Source organism: Hippoglossus stenolepis, chromosome 23 (assembly GCF_022539355.2).
Source record: "Hippoglossus stenolepis isolate QCI-W04-F060 chromosome 23, HSTE1.2, whole genome shotgun sequence".
Lineage (NCBI taxonomy): Eukaryota > Metazoa > Chordata > Actinopteri > Pleuronectiformes > Pleuronectidae > Hippoglossus > Hippoglossus stenolepis.
The window spans coordinates 8,693,245-8,716,953 of NC_061505.1; the positions used below are offsets into that span (position 1 = coordinate 8,693,245).

The 23,709-nt window shown below is 43.2% G+C and overlaps 1 protein-coding gene and 1 long non-coding RNA gene across 8 annotated transcripts in view; both read right to left on the bottom strand.

Annotated features, from left to right (window-relative positions):
* Nucleotides 1-14,186, bottom strand: part of LOC118102745 — a 72,773-nt gene extending 58,587 nt beyond the window's left edge. Inside the window, exons 1-3 of one of the 2 annotated variants that reach the window (XR_004694744.1) lie at nucleotides 14,103-14,186; nucleotides 8,831-8,939; nucleotides 4,936-5,223 (exon numbers count right to left, since the gene is read on the bottom strand). This is a non-coding gene — a long non-coding RNA (uncharacterized LOC118102745). Of the gene's footprint in view, nucleotides 1-4,935; nucleotides 5,224-8,830; nucleotides 8,940-14,102 lie in introns of those variants that run through there. The other variant, XR_004694745.2, reaches the window with a different exon arrangement.
* Nucleotides 14,187-19,998: 5,812 nt separating this feature from the next.
* ppargc1a (peroxisome proliferator-activated receptor gamma, coactivator 1 alpha) overlaps nucleotides 19,999-23,709 on the bottom strand; it is a 37,706-nt gene continuing 33,995 nt past the window's right edge. For all 6 annotated transcript variants that reach the window (XM_035148968.2, XM_035148962.2, XM_035148967.2 and 3 more), the window contains one exon: nucleotides 19,999-23,233. In XM_035148968.2, coding sequence (XP_035004859.2) covers nucleotides 23,130-23,233 — 104 coding nt within the window. In that variant the 3' untranslated portion in view covers nucleotides 19,999-23,129. The remainder of the gene's footprint in view (nucleotides 23,234-23,709) is intronic.

A 23,709-nucleotide genomic window follows, 5' to 3' on the forward strand; every position in this document is an offset into this window, starting at 1 on the left:
CCGAGATGATGGAGATGAAGGAGATCAATGGAGGGCTGCTCTTGTTCAGGCAGCCATGGAAGTTTTATATTCATGTTATGTTAAATCATATACAACCGTGACCCGGCTCGGACAAGCGTTCAGACGATTCGGCTCTTGTTCACTCTGTAAACACGCGGCCCTGCGACACCACAGGACTCCAACCACCTCCTCCTGCATCAGCATTTAGATGAACCTGGATTTACAATGTTCTTTTCCAATCTTTGCTCTCATTCGTTTGTGCATCTCTGATGAGTGGAGAGCGTAAAACAGTACAACTCAAATGCAAATGACTGCAGAAATCCAACAACACAAATATGAGCCCCATAGAAAAGGTTCAGTTCAGCTGGCTCCACTTGTGTTTATAGAACTACGATCGGGGTGGTTGATGACGTTTCTAAAATGCGACAGACGCAAAAGTGAAATAAAAACCTCTATGTGAAAAAAGCAGCATCATACACCTAGAAAACACAGATGAAGATGTCAAAACAGTTTGTGGTGATAAGAGCTGACGATAGTGTCGGGGTGATGCAAAACAAAATGACGTGATCTACGCAGTAGAGTAAATACGTCACTTCCTGTCTCTGTCTGCCGCACCCGGCGGCTCCAACTCTCGCCTGAAGAACGCGGAGGATTTGATGCTGCTGGGAACGTGTCCGTGCAGAGAACCTCCGGCTGTGTTGTGCAAAAAACTGCGGTTGAGCTCCGTAGCCAATTCTCCAGATTTTACCCGCAGGTCATGTCTACGTCCATTTCTTAACACAGTGTATGGTCTACACCCATGGTCCTGACACCAAACACTACACACACTACCACTGCTTGTTTGCTCCCTGAAATGAGTGAGCACTGATCTGCAGTTTTGTGTCTGCTATAATGAAGCAGTGAAAAAGAACACGAGTTATCATCACTCCTCCTTCCATAAAGAACAACATATACCAGCCACACCATTCAGCAGAACCTGCGCAAACAAACAGACTGGGACAATGGGAAGTTGTTCAATGCTAATATGGATTCTAGATAATGGCCACACTGAGTTGGAGTACAATTTATAGTCAATTAAAGTTGCCAGTTTATCTTTGCTGAAGAATACACGGTAGCCAGTTCATCACAGACATTCACAAAGACACACTGCTTTTCATGGATATTTAATACACTAATGACGGAGTAATGAGTCCTGGGGGGGATGCTGCTGTGATAGTGGATATGTTGCACAGGTATTCACTGCACGACAGAGAGAGAGAGAGAGAGAGCAGAGAGTCAGACACAAAAATATTGGGAGAAAGCCTCGGGCTTCCCATTACCGTTTTGAGTCGATTAAAGAACACAACTTTCTTTTCCAGGTATTTCTAACCACAAAAGCAACAACAACATATTTCTCTTTTAAACGTGTAAGTGGAAATCAGGTCATCTGCTGTGCTTCCAACAAAACCATACAGTCAACACTCGCTCTCCCATCTCTGCGTGTAGCAACAGTCAGATAGTGATCAAATGGCTTTCCCGAGAAAGCCTAATGCAAACGACTTGACACCATCTGGGTTTGGAAAGTTTGGCACGAGCGCGGAGATGGAAAAAAAAAATACCTCCTCTATTCCAAGTTGCAGCGGAGAAAAAAAAAAAATCTCCCGACATAATCACATTACAAAGAAAGGTGTCTCTGACAGGGCACGCGCCGCCTTTCTCAGGCATTATTCTAAGCCCGGCGTTTTATATTCTGCGAGACAAGCTCAACCTTGCATTATGAGATGTAAAAAGCTCAGGGAAGGGGAGCCAGATACAGTGGTAGTGGCTATAAGCACCATACGTTCCGGCAGCAGCATCACCTCGACAGCGAGGCAACACAAGCACAGAGCCCTGAGGGCACTCAATACCATCAATGGTCTATTTGTGTCTACATATCGGAGCAGAATGGGAATGATCTCCTCCATCGATCCTCTCTAGTCTAAATATATTTAGTAAAAGCCATCGAATATATCGGCTGGTATGTTCTGGGAAGCATTAAGACAGAAATGTGGCTGTCTGAGTGTTTGTACATTAGTGGAAATATATACGATACATGTCTGTGTCAAACGCTGTGCAGCACCGCGTGGTAAATAAACAGTAGCAGCTGAATGAACGAGTTATTGCCACGTCAACAGAGCTGCAGAACAGCAGAGTGACTGTGTTTTGATCCAACTCCTCTACCTGTGTTATTTACTATGTTAAATCTCGGTAATTTACTATGTTGAATCATCACTAGCTCGTCCAACAGGCACCATCTGTGTCTGTCTGTCTGTGGATGGAATTTTTCTAGAGCCGTTCAATTTATTACCTTTGTACTCGGGATGTGTATTGCTAAGGGCCCAAGGAAGTGTGGTATTGAATTTGGTGCAATTTGGACATTCAATACCTTCAATGTTAATACAACTTGAATAAACGGGTACACGGCAGCGCCTTGCAGTCCTTGGGGGCGGGGCATCGTGCTAGCAACGCGCAGGCAGTCTGTGGACCGAGTTGAACAAGTCTTCTACGTCCTCGCTGCCCACGAACCCAAATTTTGCACGCCAGCAAATATACATGCAGCAGCGTAGCAGCCAAATCGCGAATCACGAACACTTCTCCACAATTGAACATAGGGTGAAGTAGAAGAGTAGAGAACAACCCTCAATAAGCTACATTAGAGACATATTCTCTGTCACAGACAAGCCGAGAGAAGTTATCAGCTCCACATTGGTCTTGTTTGTAGTTTTATTACAGCGTGCCAATGTCTGTCTCATTAGAAAGTTAATATTTCAAACCACAACACAAGTGAATTTGAAATTAATCTAAATGCATTTAAGTATCTAGTGTGACATATTTTAACTTGTTTGAGACTTTTAAAGGCCTTTTGAAATTCAGATGATTGAACTTTAAGACCCGGCGGAAACCCTGGTTTCAGTGGTGGAGGCCCACTGGTTCTTTAGGTACCGTCACAGCAGCGTCCATCCATATTTCAACACAGCACACCACAGAGTACACACACAAACAAGAGGATTGAACCATCTTTCTCAGGCTGTACACACCATGTGCATACAACCGGGAATGTATGCACACACCCACACCCACACACACACACAAACAACAACAACATCCAGTTATTCTAAACAGTGCAAACGGATGTTTTAAGAAATTGGTCTCTCTGTGCGGTTAATCTATTGTTGCCTTTTTAATGAAACTCCTGCAAAGTGGCACTCCCCCAAAAACATTAAAATGCAAACATATTGGATTCACTTATAGAATCCTGCAAGAGGCAACGCTCAGGTTCTAATTGCCCAGATTGAACCGATGTCTCGTAGCATGCGTTGTGTGTAATCTTTCTGGAAAATTGCCGGGTGCCGATTTAGCAGATATCCTGAGGAGATATGCTTTGCCGCATGATAATCGTACTGCGGGCGAGTTTTGTGCCTAAAATCAAAGTGGTTCCAATTCAGTGAGTTTAAAAACATCAAAGTATTTACTCTGAAGGAGGAAAAAAAAAACCCAAGATGGTTCTTTTATATATCGCTGTGGCCAAATGTTACTACAAAAGAAAAAATAGGGAACACCGTATTTTCACTTTGCACTAAAGAACGCACGTACACACTTAAGATTGTCATTAACGGCCACAGTTAGGCATTTATAAGCAACACACAGTAAAATAAGACATGTACTATAATGCAACACAGAACAATGGCTCCAACACATAAATATTACACTGTTTTGTCCTGGCTTTAAACCGTTTATGATGGCACACTGCAGTTCATTGTTTGATTATGCCTCAATGACCGGAAGCCATTTGTGTGACAAAATACTATTAATATGCTTATGAAGGGCTTAAAGGGATCAACACATTTGAATAACAGCCCCTAAAACTAATGTATTCAGCATCTTTGAAGTGTGCGAGCTATACAAATCGGGTTAGATAAGGATTTTTCCAAGTCCAGGAGTATTTCTAATGCCCCTTTTGTTGCTTACTCTTCTGACTTCTAGTTACAGCATCAGTACAGGAATGAATGCTTTCCTTAATAGAAATGTGACATTACTTTTTGCCTGTATAAATGTATATATGGAAATAAAATCCACAGCTTCAATTGAAATAGAATAATGATACCACAATAAAATGTGTCAGTTTTGAGTAAATTTGCATGACTGTAGAAGGAATTGTGGAAGGAAATACATGCAGCCCTTTTACATATAGTATCCACATTGCAAGAGGACAGAAACTCAACACTGGACGAATAAATGCTTCTTGGACAGATGTGTTTTTGTGCAAGTGCATGAACCAAAGAGCTCACACACTGGTCAGAGTTCACGGGGACGCGCATCTGCTTAATGAGAGACGATATATTTGTCACATCCATACTCGCACAAAACAAATCTGGCCACAATCGGCGCTCCTCACTTCACCACAAACAGCAACCGCTCAGCTTCCAGCTCCACCTGCCTCACGAGGACGACCTGGATGAATTAGCTGTGTCACAGTCGGGTGTGACCCAGTGAAAACACTTCTTATTTGGCCTCTGGTCACACAAAACACTCCAAAATACAGAGATGGAGCCAAATCCGTGACAGATCCAAGATTCTTCTATATCAGGGACATTACACTGAGAGTTTATTTGTCCAACATCAATGCATAATTCATGAGTCAGTAAGGTGCACATTTAAGTCCTTCCTTGTTTACTGTTCGCTCTGTAGCTTTGAGCAAAGCCATATGTTATTGAATATATTTAGAAAATTGTTCCTTGTTGAAGCACATTGTTTACTTCAAAAGGAATTCTCAACAAATTGTCATATTTATTGTTAGAATTATTAGTGAGCGACTAGTAAAAAATTACTACTGGCAGGACAGGGGCCAATTAGATTTCAGCTGGAGCCAGAGCCCCCCCTAGCCCCGCCCCCTGGATCCACCCCCGATACAAACATAAAGATAAAATGGTCAGAATTAGACAGTGCAACACTTCACTCCAGTGAAGGGAGATGAAAAATGAACTGCTGCAGTGATGCAACACAAGATACAGAGCCAGCGTATGTCAATAACTCTGAATTAGCTCCTACAGTGCCGCCTGGTTATGGCTGCAAACCTCATCTCAGATCTATGTCAGAGAAATCACTTCCCCGCCTTTTCTTGTGCGTTTGCGTCAGTTCCCCCTCGTTGGCTCGCTGATGGACTGCACCCTCGCCATGCCAGGCACGCACGAGACAACTGCAGACCTACAAACACCCAGGACAAAATAAATAAATAAATAAAAACCTCATGTGACGCCGAGACACGACATGATTAGGGTTCACGTTCTCGTGGAACCTCATTCACATGCACGCATCAGCAGCGAGACGTCTGCTTAATGTGAGCAAAATTTTGTAGCGAGGGGTAATGATTTCATCATGCCACCGTAGCAGCTCATTGGAATGCCTGTCAGATCCTAATCCATTTGTGGTGATGAACCCAAAAAGCATGCATACACACACACACACGTGCACACATGCATTAACGTGCACACGCACTAACACAGACACGTTTCTGTCTCAAGCTTATCATTTGTGAGAAGTATCATGTGAAAGGATATCTGGCAGCCTGATTCATGGTCAGATATTCATGGGATTGTTTTTAGGACTCACACACACACACACACACACACACACAGACACACACTCTCACACACACACACACACCCAAGAGAGGCACAATGCACATCTCTGAGCAGACCATCAGTGGTTGTAAAACTGTAGTGTCGTAATGTTCCCCAGCCTTGGGGGCTTATTAGGAGGCATAAAAGCTGCATGCTACCTTCATTCATATTCTCCATAAACACCCTGCCACATCTCAGCTTCTTTTCTTTTCTTTTTTTCGCTGCTGCTTTCCGACTCTGGGCAGTTGGAAAATATAAGCCTCTGCGCCACTATTTTGTGCTGCATGATTGATTTGCAAAATAGGCCTGTACTGGAAATGTATCTGAATAAGGCTAGGATTTGCCTCTGTGTGTAAGTGCAAATTGCAGTGTCAGATCTCCGCGTGGATGTTGTTTGTCAGGCGTAAACTCAGCATGGCGGCAATTTTTATTCCTCTCTTTACACCGATGTCTGTATAATCTGCAAAAATAGGAGCCGCCGTTGATTATAGTCGAGGGGAGAGAGAGGGCCGGGCAAATTGACATTTCCAACTTGGAAATTCTGGGTGAATAAAAATGCACGGTGCGCCCGAGATAGTTTCCAGTTATAAGAATAGAATTATTCATTCCCCTGCGCTGTGCAAAAGTTCAGCATAGGAGAAATCCACTGCAGCTCAAGTGCAGACAATTACAGAGGCCAGTGTGTCGTTGTGGGAATCTGATTTTGAGGGAGTATCATCTGGGTTTGAAAACAGGGCCAGGCCACGGAGATCACACCTCTCATCTCCTGCGTGCGGTGCAGTCGGTATTGAAGGCGGCCCCGAATCACAGCCACAGCTTCTTTTCCCCCCCAATTCAAATCAGACTGTTGGTTCAACTTAAAACTAGGTCACTACATGACAGGCAGAGGAGGAGGAAGGGAGAGAAAGTTAGTTTGTTTATGTGGGTGTGTTGTGAGTGTATAATGCGAGTGAGTGAGTGGAGTGAGATCTTGGGAGGGAAACGGGAAAATAAAATGGAGGATGTGAAAAAATGAAGATGTGGAGTCGGAAGGAAACGGGGAGAGGGACTGGGGCAGAAAGTGAATCCATTGTGTGTTGTATTAGCTTCTCTTAGGCTACAAGTCTTTGGATGCCCCCCCCCCCTTCCTCCTCCTCATCTTCATAGCACGGGAACATCTGGCTTTAAAGCAGCCCAATAAAAAGAGCCACTGGGAGGTGAGGAGTGGGCGAGGGGGGGGGGGGCAGAGAGAAAAAGGTGTGAGAGAATGTGTGAAGGATAGATAGATAGTGATGCGGCGATACAGAGGCAGCAGAGAAGACAGTGAGACGGTGTAAGAGTGTGCTGGGGGGGCTGTCATAACTGCAGAACCGGGCTCTTTCAAATGACATCCTTCACCAAATCATATTTCACACATGGCTACAAAGGCCACACCACATTTAGAGCACACCATTCCCTGCAGGGACGCCGCCGACACTCCGGGTTTCCGATTTTCCTCCCCGCCAAAAAGAAAAAAAGAAAAGAAAAAGTCCACTTGCTAACAGTGCGTCTATATTTATAGTGTGCAATAAAAGATAGTGACAGCGCCCACATGCAAAAGTACTTGTAGCTCGACAGTAATTCAGAGGGAATTTCATTTGCATGTATATAAAAAAAAAAGGGGGTAGAAGAGATTTTAGAGTCGGTGCAGTGCATGTTATACAGACTGTGAGAAGAAACCCACTTGGATGTGAAGGTTTTAGCTGCTTTTCTCTCTGAAAATGCACCAGAAATAGTGGTTTAAAAAAGTGAAAATAGCCTTAAAAGTGTAGGGACTTACACAGGGAGAGAGAGAGAGAGAGAGAGAGAGAGAGAGAGAGAGAGAGAGAGAGAGAGAGAAAGTTTCCCTGAAAGTATTGGCGATTCGTATTGATCGCAGACTTGTCGCAGTATTGGACACAATCTCTCCAGCGCTACGTGGCTCCCATCAAAATGACATGAAATTTAAAAAAAGAAACAGTATCCTTATCTTCCTTTGCCGCAGCACAACTGTGAGCGAGACCAAACCACCGCGTGCAAAGCAACAAAAAAAAAACCCGGCGCTGATGGCAGTGGCTGGGCTGTGTTGGCTGACAGAATGACAGGTATTTTTGACAGCCACCTGTCAAGCCGGTGGAGTGTCACGCTCAAGTCGCGGTGTGATCACTGTCATTTGCAATGCTGAACAGGTTTATGTGAGGTTTTGTAGGTAAACCAGGCCGGCTGCTGTCAGGAATTCAAAACTGATGCAAGGCCACTGATTCAACAACCTCTCTGAGCAAACCACCACAGAAACTACAGAATAACAAAGATTCTGGAGTAACTTCAAATTTTGCAGATAAGAAACACACGCCAGTGTCCATGAAACTGCAATAAGTATATGACATCCGTGTTTTGTTTTGTTTCTCCAGTTGCATCATGTGCCTGGAAATCCAACAGGCGGGAAGCAACAGATTTCATTTGCATTGGCGCTCTGTGCCTCAACAATCCTTGCTCCCAAAGTAGGTCAGCACGAATCGGTGCCTCCGAAAATAATAACAAAAGGTGAGCCCCTCGCTCTCTCAGGGGTGAACGCGTCGCTTCCCCCCCCCGACTCAGATGCTTCCTACTGTCAAATGTGCCACATCAGCACTCTCCAAATCTGTACAGGCATTATACTGGGGCATATTAAGGCGCAATATTGCATTCGGCTCGGCAGCTATTGTAAAAATTTTAACAAGACAATGGCGGATGCACACACACATTGTAAATATGCAGAGTTTTTGTTAGAAGGCGCCGGGGCTGAAATTGTAATGATGTTAGTGTGTGACGAGGGGGGGGGGGTTGGGCTGCCGCGAAGACCGAGTGTGCCGCTGTAGCCTCATCCTTTTTCATCAGTGTGTTTTCCCAACCCGAAAAGTGAGTTGGAATACACAGTTTATTCCTTCGGGTGGGGGGGCAGCTTTGAGCAAACTGCAATTCATCTACAACAGTAAGTCAGGGGCATTGTATATCACCTCAGCGTAGACACACTGTCCTCACACACAAACACACAAACGGCACGTCCTCTCTTACTCCCAGAGACACACCGTGCCCTTCCTGGCTGCAACTCTGATTCACACACACTCTGTCAGTGTTTGAACAGCACATGCGATGTCCAGAGACCCAGCTTCATGCACAGTTAATGTGTCTGCTGTCCGGATGATTAACGTTACCTGATTCACACTCCCAAACGTTGCCCAAATTCCGCTCCCCCTTTCCCGCTTCACCTTGCGTTGGGCTCACTCGTGGGCTTCAGGTAAAAATAGCCGCTCCGCCCGGTTCCTGTCGTAAAAAAAAACACAAAGCACAGGAGAGACCCGGGCTTTAGGAGTCAGTGGAACAGTCAGAATTATACTGCGAGTGTGAGCAACGGTTCAAACATGGGAAAAACATTATTATTCTATTGGTAATGACCTGTTCAAATTCAACAGGACGTGCCCTAACATGGAGAATACAAACTATACTCCAACTTCACAGCCATAGCATTATTTGCAATTATGCAAGAAAATGCTAAGATGCCAAAAGGTGCTTTGTGAATTTTGACACCTCTTAAGGCTCAGTTACGCTCACGTTGGATATGTATATGGAACGGACGGAGCCTTCTGTGTGTATTCTACGTTCATTCGTCCGTATTTGTATGCGTCGTCTGAAATCTTAAGGATACGGACAAAACAGACAAAACGGAGCAGTACCACTGGGAATCGCAAGGGGGCAGTGGAGCTAATAAGACACGACGAAGACATTTCAACGACAGCAGAAGTTTTTGAGGAGAGACAAAACATCTGCTTTAGACTCTTTCTCAAGAGGAACGGTCATCTCAACCTCTTCCACCATGACCACGGGGGGTTGCTGTTCCAAAAGTCTCAACTCTGTGTCGCCCCCTAGTGGATGCATTGCTTCAAACTCATCATAGAAGACGCACAGAAGTATGTGGGCAGTGATTGGTTCCATTCTTTTAAAAAGGACATAATAGTTTTCAAACACAAAGACAGCATAAATTAGCCTTTAACAGTCATAATATACATTTACAGCTTTGTTCTCAAAGTATTAAGTTTACATTACAAGTCTCTTTGCAAACAATTACGCGTCCATATGTAGCCCACATTTAAAGAGTAATTAGTAGCTGCTAATGTTCCTTCTGTTCACACTGTCCCTGAAGAGATTCCGATGTACAGGACAGTGCACGTGACAAACTGTGACAACATTTTCCAGAGTTCATACAAAGCCGGTAAGAAAAGTTTAACTCTTTAGTATAAATTGCGAGTCCCTTTTTGGTGCTACTGTTCATTCTGTCTGTGGAAGCAAAGAGTTGATATCTTACAATAAAGATTTCAACCTTTTCTCTAATGTCAGCTGAGGCTTCACCATATCAGCTGTCAAACGTCGGGCGTCAGGAGGGAAAACGGGCGTCAGGTGTGACATTTGACTGGTTCATCCGGTGCACTGTATCACGGTGGATGACGACCAGCGTCCTGACGACCTCAAACAAGTCGGGAAAGGCCGAAAGCTACGAAGCCCTGGTCCTCGTATGACCCGCCAACTTATTTAGTTGTTTGGGAAAAAAAAAAAGACAAGAGAGTTAAGAGCTCCCAAAGCTGCACTGAGCCTCAGACGGGTGAACTGACAGTCACAGTCTGCAGTACAAGCACGCACGGAGCTCCAACTTAGAATAGAAACTGCTAAAAAATGTGACGCGTATTAAGAACATTTAAAGAATCAGCTCGTTAACGTGTTTGCCCGAAGCTCCTGATACGGTGATATACAGTATATCAAAGCTTTTTTTTTTTTTTTTCTTTCCCCCTTTGAGTTTGTCAGGTATCAAGTAACACAGTCCGACTTTACCTTTGACAAGTAATGCAAAACAGCTTTGGGAACGCTCCCAGAATCCTTGTTTGCCATGTCAGTGATGGGACTGGATGTGAAGTCGTTGCCCGTGGCCAGAGTGCACGCATTAGGAGTGAGTGGAGGCTCTCCAGCATGGCATATCTCTTTATGTAATGCAATAGCATCTGCTGAGGGCGTTGACATAATCCCAAAACTGAAGCATCCAGTCGGCATGCCAACAACTCAGCAGACAAGGGATCTAAAAATGGGAGTCGGACAGGGAGAGCAGGAGAGAAAAGAATAATTGTTGTTTAAGAGCTGTTTGAAGGCAGTGGCTTATGTAGGGGAAAAAAAGTTTATACGCCTTAATTTGTTTTCTACCCTGTAGGTTATGACGAGAACTTTATATGAACAGACATATGGCTTATATTGATCCAAACTTTCCCTCATGGTTCAGGTACAGCGACAATAAAGACATCTTGAATGGTGTTTAACTCGTCTCACTGAAACACTGCAAGCCAAATGTTTGTCCTCACTCTTTTTTACTGCTTCGGATTTAAAAGCTTGAGGGTGTAATAACAAGGCGAGAGCAAATACATAAGGAGGCTTTTGAAAACCCCCGAGTCAAATCAGGGGGAAACAGTAATTCAAGACCAAACAAACAACAGGAGACTTGAATAACGTCCAATTAAGTCGCACAAATCTGCGAAAACAAAGTGTGACCTTTGTGAGACTGTGGGAAAAATCACATAAACACTCAACCTACTTAACGGTGTTGGATCACGTCGTGGCCTCTTGCTTGGATGTCGACTAAACGTGTGTCGAGACATACGAGACATATCGCGCTTCTGGATGTTTGCAAGTTAAATATGAAATCACGAAGAAATAAAGCATCGAGCCACAAGTCGAGAAGTTTTTGATTGCTAACTTCCCCTCTGCAGAAGTGGGTCCCGTCAGCTGTGTTGTGTGCATGTGGGCACGCCGCCACTCTCCAATCAACACTGAATGAGTCCAGGTGCAAGTTTGTCCTTCCAAGTGCTGCGGAGCTGAATCGATACCAATCCACCCACCAAATTCGTTCCCGCTCACTCGGCATTGAGCAAAACTCTTGAATTACAGTATGTCGCCCTTATATAAAAAAATGGTGTCAAATTCGTGGAGAAGACACGGCATGCCGCTCTCACGTATCTGTACAGGACGCCGTGTGTCCCCTGATGTCCTTTAGCAGGGGGTGGAATGTTACATCCTGTTGCCCTTGTATCATGTGTCAGCATTCAGTTCTGTGTGTGTGCCTGGCTGCACCAGTGTCGGCCAGGAAAATCCCTGCATCTGATTGTGCTATAGTCCGCCGTGAAATTGTCCTCAACCGGCTCTCATTGATGGAAAACAAACGACTCAGGAGCAGCACGTGACCACAATTCCTCGGACTGATTCAACATTAAAAGCTTTGTTTGCATTCTCACAAAGACAAATTACTCCAAACTATAAGAACGCCACTTTTCACTCCCTGACACGTGCATTATGTCCATAGGCAGCTCCTGTGTTTAATTCAATTGCCTTTCGACTAACATGACAAACCGGCTTGTCACATTTAAAAATAAGCTTTCACGAAATGTGAAGACTTCCCACAAACTTCTCTTTGTCCTACAACTTATTGCCCTGTCTCTCTTTAACAAGAAGCAGGCGTGCTTGAATGGAAGAATGGCTCTGTCCTTCACACTGTCTGATTTGCTTAGGAAAGGCGCTCACGTCTAATACTAATCTGAACGACAGCAGTGGAAATCTTGGCTCAGTTTCAGAGGCTAGATTGGGCCTGGCCCAATGACCTTCTCTGAGAGAACATGGAAAGTTTGCCGGCTCAATATGTCACGGCCAGCATGAGCTTAGAAACAGAACAAGAAAGGAGTGATTAAATGGGTTAGATCCGTGGCTGGCTTTGGTGGATGTCAGGAGGAGTGCAGCTCCGGTTGTACTATGAGATTATCGTAAATTGTATCAGGCTGAAACTCGCGCCGTCATGTGTGCACCCAAATTTACAAAGCAGACAATAGGAGTAAAAGAAAAAGTAGAAGATCGTATCGTATTTCTACACTGAAAACATTACTCTCCTTATTCAAGTCGACCGAGCATCGTTTTGTGAATGCAATGCAGCGGCTGTGCAGCACTGCAGCATTTCAGGTCACTATGTATGGGCGCAACAAGTCAAGCACATCAGTGGCGATCAATAAAACCAGGCCAATATTATACAAAATGACAAAGCTATGATTATGTTAGGAGCCAGACTTGTGGAATTTCCTCTCAGGCATCCTGCTGGATAAGAGCAGAGCCCATCCACTGGAAATCAGCGTTTTTACTGACATAAATAACTGATAATTGAGAATTGGATGTTTCTTAAGGCATAATTACAGCAAGTGAAGTAAGTTTAAAGCAAATTAGCCTCACAGGAAGTTGAAACAAAGTGGTAAAACGAGGTTAATTGAATTGTAAGCCTTGTCACAGAAGATTACCAAGTCCAAGAAACACCACTTTAATTGCGTTATTACCATGTGGATTAAGGCACGGGGTATTTTTGCCTGGTAATTATAGCTCGACTGTCCGTGCATTTTAATGCACTTTAGTCAGGACGATTTGGACAGAAATTTCTGACAGCGTCGAACACAGAGGAAAGTTCCATTGCAAAATGTATCTGTAATGCTTGGGGATAACACTGACATTTGAGATGCAATGGTGCCCAGAAAATAAGGATTAACTGGATAAATGGTGATAATGAGTAATTAATTTGACAGGACATCGCCTTGATTTGATGCTATTTATGTAGAGCAGCGAATCAGAGACTCATCACACTGGTCATTCTTCCTTTTTCACATTGTACGTCAGACATGGGACCTTTACTACAATAAGTCTGTGTTCTCGAACACATCATCTGAATTTATTTGAAATGTTTCCAAGCTGTCCTCGGCAGCCGAACACTGGTTACAGCATACGAGTGATTATCAAGAGTAACTATGAGGATATCATTGGGAATGTTTGGTTTGTCAGGTGGTCACACAACTTTGATCCACTCTGCAAATATAAATATAAGAACTGGATGGACTGCCATGGAATCTGGTGCAGACATTCAAGGTACCCAGATGATGAACCCTCACATTTCCCTGCAGCGCCACCAACAGGTCACTATCTCCCTTAAGCGAAAACAGTATCTTCTCCTCTAATAAATAGATTAGCATCACAAGATTGAGTGTGTTTAACTATTTCATAAAGTCAAACCGTCATTGCATGGTATTCTTTTTTTCCCCATTATTTTACACTGTTTCATTTTATTCTTTTTTTCTATTTAATCTAATTTTTAAAATGTTTTATACAGATTATACTTTGTATTTATTTGACCTCTTTTCATCAAGCTATTATACCTGCTTTACATCTGCATGTTAGCATTTATATATATATATATATATATATATATATTTATATAGCAAAGCACCAGTGTGTGATTACAGTCCACGGTGCTGCCTCATGACAAAACAGGGGAGACCACACATATAATTTAAGGTAAATCAAGGTGAATTCAATTAATTTAACCAACAGTAACTTCTCCAGAAATGTAATAAAACAAAACACAACCTGTCGTCTGAGTAGAAGAAAGAGAAACAACCGAGGGCTCCAGCCATCTTTTACAGCAATCAGGAGAAATGGGTTCAGGTGTGGCTGACCCCCACTTCCTCCTAAACAGGAAGAAGAAGAAAAAACACACAAACAAAGGCTGCATTCAAATGGTTCATTTTGCTTTCGGAACCTTCCTTTCAATGCTTCCTCACTTACCTCCTTTATCATAGGAAACATCTATAAAAACTACACTCTGCACCTGGACACACCCACGTGAAAATCTAAAAACAACCGAACAGCAGTTTTATTCTAATGACACGACCCAGAACTGAATCCTCACAGGATCATGTGATTTCTTCTCTTTCACATCTGTCCAGTCAAGAGTCACAATAAACATCACACATACAAATTACACTTCACAAAATCATCAGCACAACTAAATACAAACATACAAGTTATTTCAACCCCCTGACAATCATTTATACAAGGTTTTCTTCTATGTAATGTTTCCTAATGTTTCCTCTGTATGAACTATAAACAACTTTTCTGTCATTCTGTGCATACGATTCTGTCCAGGAAACTTTATTAGAATTGTCAGTGCACAGCCTACAGCACACTTTGTTTTCCCTTGCAGTTACAGCCACTCACCACTAGGATGCTGCAGCCATCTCAGCATCCCTTCACTTCCAGCATCCTTGGTGTGACGCGCTTGTGAGAGATGGACATGCAGTTTGCGAGAGACACATTTTTTTTGTTCACATTAGGAGCTACTTTTACGAGCTGATTTTCAAATGATATGATTCGGTTTATAGGTGATGAGGTCAGCAACTCATGTAGCAAAACATTTTTTTTTCAATTACACCATATTAACGTACAAGCAGAGTGGGAGGGGTCATCACATATCACTGCCCTGCTTCTGTTTCTGTTGCGATTGATGAAGAGACTCATCATTTTTCGAGATGGAGTGTTTTCAGAGAAGCTGGCGTATTTACATGTGTTTATGTAACTAAGTGTGTATCTGTGCTCTACAACGATAAGGAGCACAGACTCCATCCTCTTCTTTTGATACTTAATTGATCTCCTGCTGCTGTCCAGTCACACACCGTATGTTGGTTTGTTCAAACAGTCACACAGTCACCTCTTTGGAAATGCAAGGAATTCCATCTTCTTGCTCAAGGGCAGTGCAAGGCACACTGGAATTCAACCACAACCCTCCAAATCATGCAGCGGCCTCCCTTTCTCCTCACCCTCATGACTTCAAGAGCCAGGGAACCCGGGACGCTTGGAGACTATCATTAGCCTAATGGACAGGAGAGCGGGATGGCAAGGATGAGTGATTGCATTACGGTGCCATTTGCCGCAGACTGTACATTGACATAAATAGTGCAAACAAACAATAACTGTCCATGTGGCCATTCCGCCGTGTTGTGACAGCTTGCCGTCTGATACATGGGTTCAAACCGGGGTCTGAGAAAGAGGGAGCGATGCTCTTGTTCGCTGCTTGTGTCGGAGTAAGTGCGATTGCGTGGAGGCAAAGTAGCTGGGAACTAGATTTAGACACAACTCTGCGATCCGCCAAGGCCACTCTGCTAAAGAAAAAAAATACAAGGAGGAGATAAGAGAGAGAGAGAGAGAAGGGAAGAGACACTGAGAAAGAATAGTAAGGGAGAGAGAGCACTCAGCTGTTCTCTCTTTCCAAGCCATCTTGTCAGGGATGCTTGAATGGAGCCATTATGAAGACCAGATCAAACTAGCAGAGGACAGTTTAAATAACAAGAATAAAAACTAGATAGCTAGCCTTTCATCTTTTCTAAAGCAGTGGTTGCCAAACTGGGGACTAGGACCCGCACAAGTGCACACAAGGTTAATTGAAGAGGTCCAGGGTTGACTTGGGGGATGGGAAATAAGAATAAAACGATTTTGCAACCCAAACTCATCCAAATATGTCCCTATATTTTTCTAAATTTCAAATTATCAAATTTATGTTCCTGTAAAATAGTTTTATCTCCTACAGGCTCATTTATGCTCAATGTTAGATACAGAAATGAAAGGAGCCTTCTGTCTATACCCTATTGATTTTGTCCGTGTTTGCTAAAGGCTTACGAATACAGATGTAATGGCGCAGTACCAATGGGAATCATGTGGGGGCAGTGTAGCCAATAGTTCAAGCGAGATGACTATAAGACACAAGGAACAAATTTCAACGATGGCGGATTACTTTTCTTAAGAGGCTCATTATCACAACCATCACTACCATCGCCATATTTGTTGTTTTTGGAAATACTCGACTCTGTGCTGCCCTCTACAGGATATTGCTTTAAGTTTGTCGGCACTGACGCTTACAATGTTTGAAACGGACGCATCACTTTTCGTACGTAACTGCAGCCGAAATGAGCCTTAAGGCCTCAACGACATTTATTTTATGAATATATATCGGAGATTAGGAAATAATTCATAAACTGCTTAAAAGGGTAACAAGCAAAAACATTTTACTCCCATTGATCTAATGAAGGTTTTGGTGATGAGGTGTTTTCTTCCGTGTAAACTGATGCTTAAGTCATTTTATAATCCAGGTTTCGTTCTACTTTTATCTGCAGTACTTGGTGTTTTAATCAAATCTCTCAAACTGCCTGTAAATGACTTATTTGTATGAAGGAAACAGGCATATTTGATTTGTCAGTACTTTGAATACAGTCATTAAGCACTGAAGTCATGGAAATTATGCTAATTGTTATTGATGCTACTCCATGATTGCCGAATAATTACCGACGATATGTTGCTCACATCATCACATTTACACGTGGCTCTCTGCAGCAGCTCGTTGCGAATGGCGCCCTGATGCCCGGGCCTATCAGGACGCACTCTCACCACCTGAACGCTTGCAGTGTGGTAGCGGGGACACGGATCGTTTTGGGCGCCACTGCAGCCTTGTCACGTCGAGTCAATCCCACTTCGTCTCATTTCCCTCTCTCTGTCCTCCGTCTTTGTTCAGGTGCTCTTACAGGGAAAAAAAAAACCAGGCGTCTGCATCCGTAACCTTAACGCTGTCTGTCGGCTCGCTGTCCTGCGGTCACGGTGAAGACACATCCTTCCTCCGAGGCCCCTCGTGTGCGAGAGCCGCCGGCCCCCTGCGATCTCAAAGGCCCGCCGCGGCCTCCAGGCACAGGAAGCAGGTGAACGCGAGTGCATCAGGGCGACGTGGCTCCGTTAGCGAATGATCAAAAGGCCAAATTACCAAATGATTGCCTTCTGGATCTCGTTCTTACACTAATCCATCAACAAAATCTATATGAACACACAGCAGACACACACACATCATTACAGACACTAACAGTGGAATCTTTTAGGTTTCCCTTTTTTGTTGTTCTAATTAATACGCCACGTCTTGGGCACACTCGAGGTAATTAACATTGTTTTTTGCCAGCAACACACAGCAGATGGTGATTGAAAATAGAGGGATGAGTCGCTCAATCAACCACCATTTGTCTGTAGCCATTAATTATCTAGCGAAGAATACGTTCAGTCCCCAAAGTTGATAGTTTGGGGGGGGGAGGAATACTGTCCTTCTGTTCCTCATTACTCTTTAACAGCAGAAACTGCTGAAACTAGAATGCCGGATAGGGAGACTGTGATTTTAATAGCACTGTCATTATCTTTCCCCATAAGGTGGCATACGATAGAGGACTTGTGTTGGGGGGGGGGGACCAAAACAAAAGTGCCAACAAAGAAGCATTTCGATAAATGGAAGCCAAGCAACATGTCGTGGGTTGTTCTGCCCTCATGTTCGGGACAAAAATGCCGTTTCATGCGAGATGACGGGTCCAGAAACTGCCACAGGAAATGTTTTCTTACGATCAAATGAGAGCCATCGGGTCACGTGGCCGACATTACGCCACGGGCCACGTGACCGAACAGATCATCCTCGGCTTGTACATGCGGTCTGATTGGTGCGTCTTCCCCCCACCCCCCCCGAAGCTACGGCAGCCATGATATCATGATGCTTCTCCCACCAGTTCCAGCAAAGTCTCGTTGCTTTCGCCTCAGCACTCCGGGAGCGCTGACGTCTGCCTGGCAACAGATTAGGGTTGCGCACAAAGCTTTTATGGAATCGTTCTAAAAATAAAAATAAGATAGGGGACAGCGAGAAAGCGGGCAAGAGAGACAGAAAGTGGAAAAGGAGTTTGAGCAAAGAGAAACCTTGAAGGGACACTGGAGGCAAGAAATAAATAAAATAAAAAGAGAACTCGGAGACACCGCAGCATCACTTCTTTCGTGTTATTTTGTCCTCACCAGCCGCTCCCTATAATCCTCCATCTCTGGCACCACTATAATCTTGTTTTTATTCTGTCTGCCAGCCTCGTAGTCAGAGATAATCAGTGTCACCAAACTTTAATTATTGGATAGAAGAGGAGATAAATGTTGTTCCCTCACTGTCAGTCGTTACTTCATTGATACAGAAGGGAAATTTGTTCTCTTAACACAACGCTGGGAATCTAAAAGTCCTCTTTACAGTGAATTACCGGAAGGATCGCTCATGTTCCACCCCATAGACTTTAATTAACTAGTCTCAGGTAATCTAATCTTATTATCCGAGGCTGCTTCTTTCACCACACCCCGACCTGCTTCCATGATACCAAGACAGGCAGAACCGTCAGGATGACATTTTGCAGGATTTCACTTTCGAGTTTCAAGCCACCAAAAATACGGAAAAACTATTTGCACGTTCTCGCCACATCATTGAAAAAAAGCTAAAAGGCCCGAATGGTCGAGTGGCGTGTTCGGGAATTCAGCAGCCGCCGCTGCTAGATGCCAAATAAAATACAGAGCTGTAAGCGACTCTGTGTTTGTCCCACAGAGAGCCCGGCCCCATCAAACCCCATTATCTCCAAGGCTACCACTTACTTCTAACTGGAGTGGAGATAGCTGCTTATCTGCTGGTTAATAATAAAAAAGACACATAACAGATAAAAAAAAAAATAAAAAAGCAATCCTATCGTGATGGAAAGAGAGAGGTGGGTGAGAGAGGGAAAAAAAGCCGACAGGGAGCGGAGGGGGAGATTTCCAGGGACAGTTTCATTCTGTGGAAAGGGCAAGCAGAAGGAGACCTCCCGCTGTAATGCGGCAGCCATGCCGAAATGAAAGCCAGCCGCTCTCTTCTCCGGGGCTAAACAGCGGCCTTAATAAAAAACACAATCAGACCCCCAACCTTAAAGTTTAATGCACATTCTTCCCATATTTCTCTTTGCGCCAGTGAAAAAAAAAAAGGGAGTACGGTCGGAGCTCCTGGTGTGATTCCAGCTCTGAGGCTAGGATGTGTGTGTGTGTGTGTGTAAGTGTGTTAAAGGGAAAAAAGAGGGGGCTGTTATAGTCATAATGAAGCCCCACTGAATATCAAGCACGCCATCAACTCACTATGGCTCTCCATTGTGCTAATGAAATTGTTCCCCCCAACTTTTTAATTAACTTGCAGACTCATGGTGTGGAGTCAAGTTGTGGACACAGACAAAGACTAGTGTTCTCTCCCAGGTGATATGAATATCAAAGAGGGGAAGCTGCCCTGAATTAAGCCCAGTTTCTTTATTAGCAGGGGGGGGGGGACTTCAGAGAGAGAGACAGATGTGGCGAGGACGGGCTCGTGTCGCTCCTCCCGCGTCCGTCAGCCTTCACTCGACACTTTGATACAGACGTGCAGGGGCTAGGGGGGACGGATTTATTGTGGGATCCAGACTAACAACATGCATTGTTGTCAGAACATTCCCGAATTTCTTCTTTTTCTTAAAACACTTCTTGATAGCAATGAGCGCAAATAATCGTTTCACAGCAGCGAGCGAAAGTGGTGCAACAGCGCTTGATTAAGGGACAGTCATCACACAGGGAGAGGAAGTTAATAGGGAAGGCACCAAAAATATTTTTTTGTTTCAAACACATTTCCCTTTATTGGCATGGTGAGGCTGATGAGAATTGCACATAAAAAATAAAATTCACAAGAAAGTCGTACAATAGGTAGAACCACAAAGGCATTGGTAAGGACTTGGCAGAAGGCAACGTGGATAGGACACAAACAGGTAACAACCCACAACGACTCCCCCACACACACACACACACTCACGCGCTCGCACACACACACACACACTGGCCGAAAAACACAAACTCAGACGTACATAGATACATTTGCTCATACACATATTGTCCTTCCAAAAGAAACATGATTACTCAACAAAGCAGTGGCAAAGTCCTCAGTAGGTCACATTATTAAAAAGTCCGCCACAGTTGAAATTTGAACCATAAGGTGTTATAATATATTGCTACTCTAGGCAATTTACAAAGCTTTTTTTTTTTTTTATTACAATGATTAAAGCCACATCTATCAAATGGGACACGACACCATTACCCAAACGCTATACAGACAGCAAGAAAGTAAAAACAATGTCTGGAAACACAGGTGAAGGGTTTTCTGTTTTCATATCCTTCTTCCTTTTGACCAATTTTTTTCCTCGTTGCATCATAAAAATTAGCCGCTTCTTGTCTCCACAGTCAAACCCCATGAAAGGAAGCCTGTGATCATTTTTTTTGGCCTTCCTGTGATGGAAGCCTCCTCTGTCGTTACTTGGCGCGCGCTCGAAACAGGATATTAATTGAACCAGAAGCCGCAAGGTTACCTTTTATGTCATGTCGACGGCGATGTGATATCTGGACTGTGAGTGCGGGGCGGGCCACGTTGGCGGCGGAGGTGGTGGGAAGTGGAAAAGTGGCACGGCATGCGATACGTCGTTGAGTAGTTTTCCCTAGGCTTATAGAATGTCATTTAAAATCTGCCAGCTAAGACAGCTGAGAGGCAGATACCCAAAGTGGCGTGTACGCTGCGGCGCCGACCGTCCTCCTGTAATAGCCATGCACTACACAACAAACAGTTTCAACTCCACACGTTTTTGTTTTTTTTGTCACACACACACGGCGGAGAGTTAAGAGTCGGTCACGTTTGCACAGGTGTCACAAGGTAATGCGTGCATTACAATCACATAGACTCAGCTACATCTTAAAGGGGAGAGCGAGGGGGAGGTGGTGGTGGGAGTGGGCGGGGACATTCAAGTGTTTACTGCACGCGGCGAGGTCACGGTGACAAAATGGCGAGATACCGGAATGGCATTGTCCTATAGCTACCAGCGACTGGGTAATGGGTCACGTCCAAAAATCACACAACAATAGGAGGTAAAATACAACTTTGAAAAATAAATTATTGCTTTTTATATAGTTTTTTTTTCTTTCATTTATATTATTATCATTGTTATTATTAATTATCTTGTAATTATTGTGAATAATATTAGTAGCATCATTATATATATATATATATATATATATACACATATATATGTATATATGTATATGTATTTTGTACATCAAATACAAGATCTTAAAAAATTCAGGAAAAGGAAATTGTAAACTTTTGTTTGGCATTCACATAATCAAGCATGAGTGGAGCGATGACAACAAAGTGTTTAGGAGCGGTACAAGAAAATTCCTGCAAAATCATTTTTATTGCTTCATGTTCTGCTTCTCGAGTGTGTAAAAAGGAAAACCGGCGACGCGCTGCAGCTCTGACTGACAGCGGCGACAGAAATCACTGAAAACGATGAGGGGCTGGCTGCCGGAGTGATTCGCTGAATGTTCTGATTGTTTCGGAAAGGCATAGAAGGTCGTATTATCCCCCACCAAAGCATTTATTGTACACCCTGTCTAGTGATTAACACATTAAATAACACAAATCAACGGACAGAATAAATAGCAAATAAATCTCATGAGGTGCGCCACGTGAGATGGAGCCCATAAATATTTGTTTTTTAGTTGATTCTAATATTAAAATAAATAGATAAATATGTGTCTTGTAATGATTGAAAAGATTTGAATGCAGTGTTCTCTGTCAGTGAAGGTAATCAAAACAAAAACCATACAAAGCAAGGAAATCAAACCCAGATATATATCTCTCTCTATATATATATATATATCTATATATATATACTGATTGCTTCAGAAATCATTAATAAAAAAATGGGGTACCTTTTTTACAATCATGAAAAACACGTTAAAAATGCATTTTACACTGGTTGTATAAGCAAAAACACTGATTGAGAAACTTTATAAACAGAGAAAACTATACATGGTTGACTGTTTTTGCCCAACAAAATAACTTAAAAAAGGACGTTTGTTCACATGCTCCCTCAAAATGAGCAACTGGACACATCTGGTTCTTCTTCTTTTTTTTTTTTTTACAATCATATCATGTCTTCTAAACGTCATGTAGGCGTACAATATGTTTTACAGTATTGTAACTACTACAGATCGACATTCTGAATTAAGAAATGTTCTCCTCGTCTTTAAAAAAGGCTGCGTTTTACAGTGCATAGCTGTAACAAATAAAGAACTTTATCCCATATGTACAGAAAATAAAAATATTCCTTTTTAGAGCATTTTGTAAATACACGGCTACATTTCTCCTTAAAATGTAGACGACAGTGTTGCCTTGAGAATCTCACCTCCAAGATACAATTCCCTTTACTCTTTGTTTGTAATGTAACACCAGATCCAAACACCAGATTTAGAAGAAAGAAAAAAAAATCAACAGCAAAAAAACTAATAAAAAAATTTGAAGAAAAAACAAATCTGGCTGAACAAGCTGCATGTCTTCACCCCCAAAGAATTGTGGGTATTGTAGTACTTGGAGAAAAAAAGTAGCTTCATCTTCTTCTTTGTCCACTGATGGTTGTACAGCAGTAGAGTGCACCGAACAAGTGCACCGGGTTCTGAGGGATCACTGGCTTTTCCCACAATGCAATGTCTCTCCCCCCCCCACCCCACCCCCCGCTCTTCAGCAGCTATGTTCATGTAAACTTTATTTTTGATATATTCATTTATATTGATATAGGTCTATAGACTTAACTCTTATATACTCTATGACATAGAGTGTAAAACTTCTGGTAGTCTCGTCGTCAAAGGAGCGAGAGACAACAGTGAGGTATAGGACGTCCCTCTCAGGTGCCACTGCACTGGTTACCTTCTCAGGCTGCGCTGGGCCTCCCTCAGCAAGCTGTCAAAATCCATGGAGTCGTACTTGCTTTTCGTGGAGGCTGGATCAAAGTCGTCCGAGTGGGAGTCTGCGGGGGAGGAAGAGCGGGATCGTGGTTAGAGACATGATTGTTTGAAAATGCACATAAAAAAAAGCAGAGATTCGTCTTTGTGTTCCAATGAGACTCTCTGGTCAGAGCTCACGGTTATGTTTTTCGTCTGCATTCGTTTTTTCAAGTTAGCAGGATTATGCAAACACTGTGGGGAGCGACCCAAAGAAGAAGCCATTGAATTTGGGTGCGGATCAAGGATTGTTTTTTAGAATAATTCATAGATCTCGGTGAAAATTCCAAATAAAAATCAGTATCCAGTGAATTTAAATGTGGTTTCGTAAGGGAACTGACTGCTCTCTGAATGTTTCCTGTCTTTGGCTACATTTTGTGTCGTTCTGCCAAATTCCCAGAGACACATGAGCGACATGAAAAAAAAGAAGGATAACGCACGCAACTGTAATTATGTACAGTAGCAACCTATTTTACTACCAAGGAATTCATGTAGTGGGAGT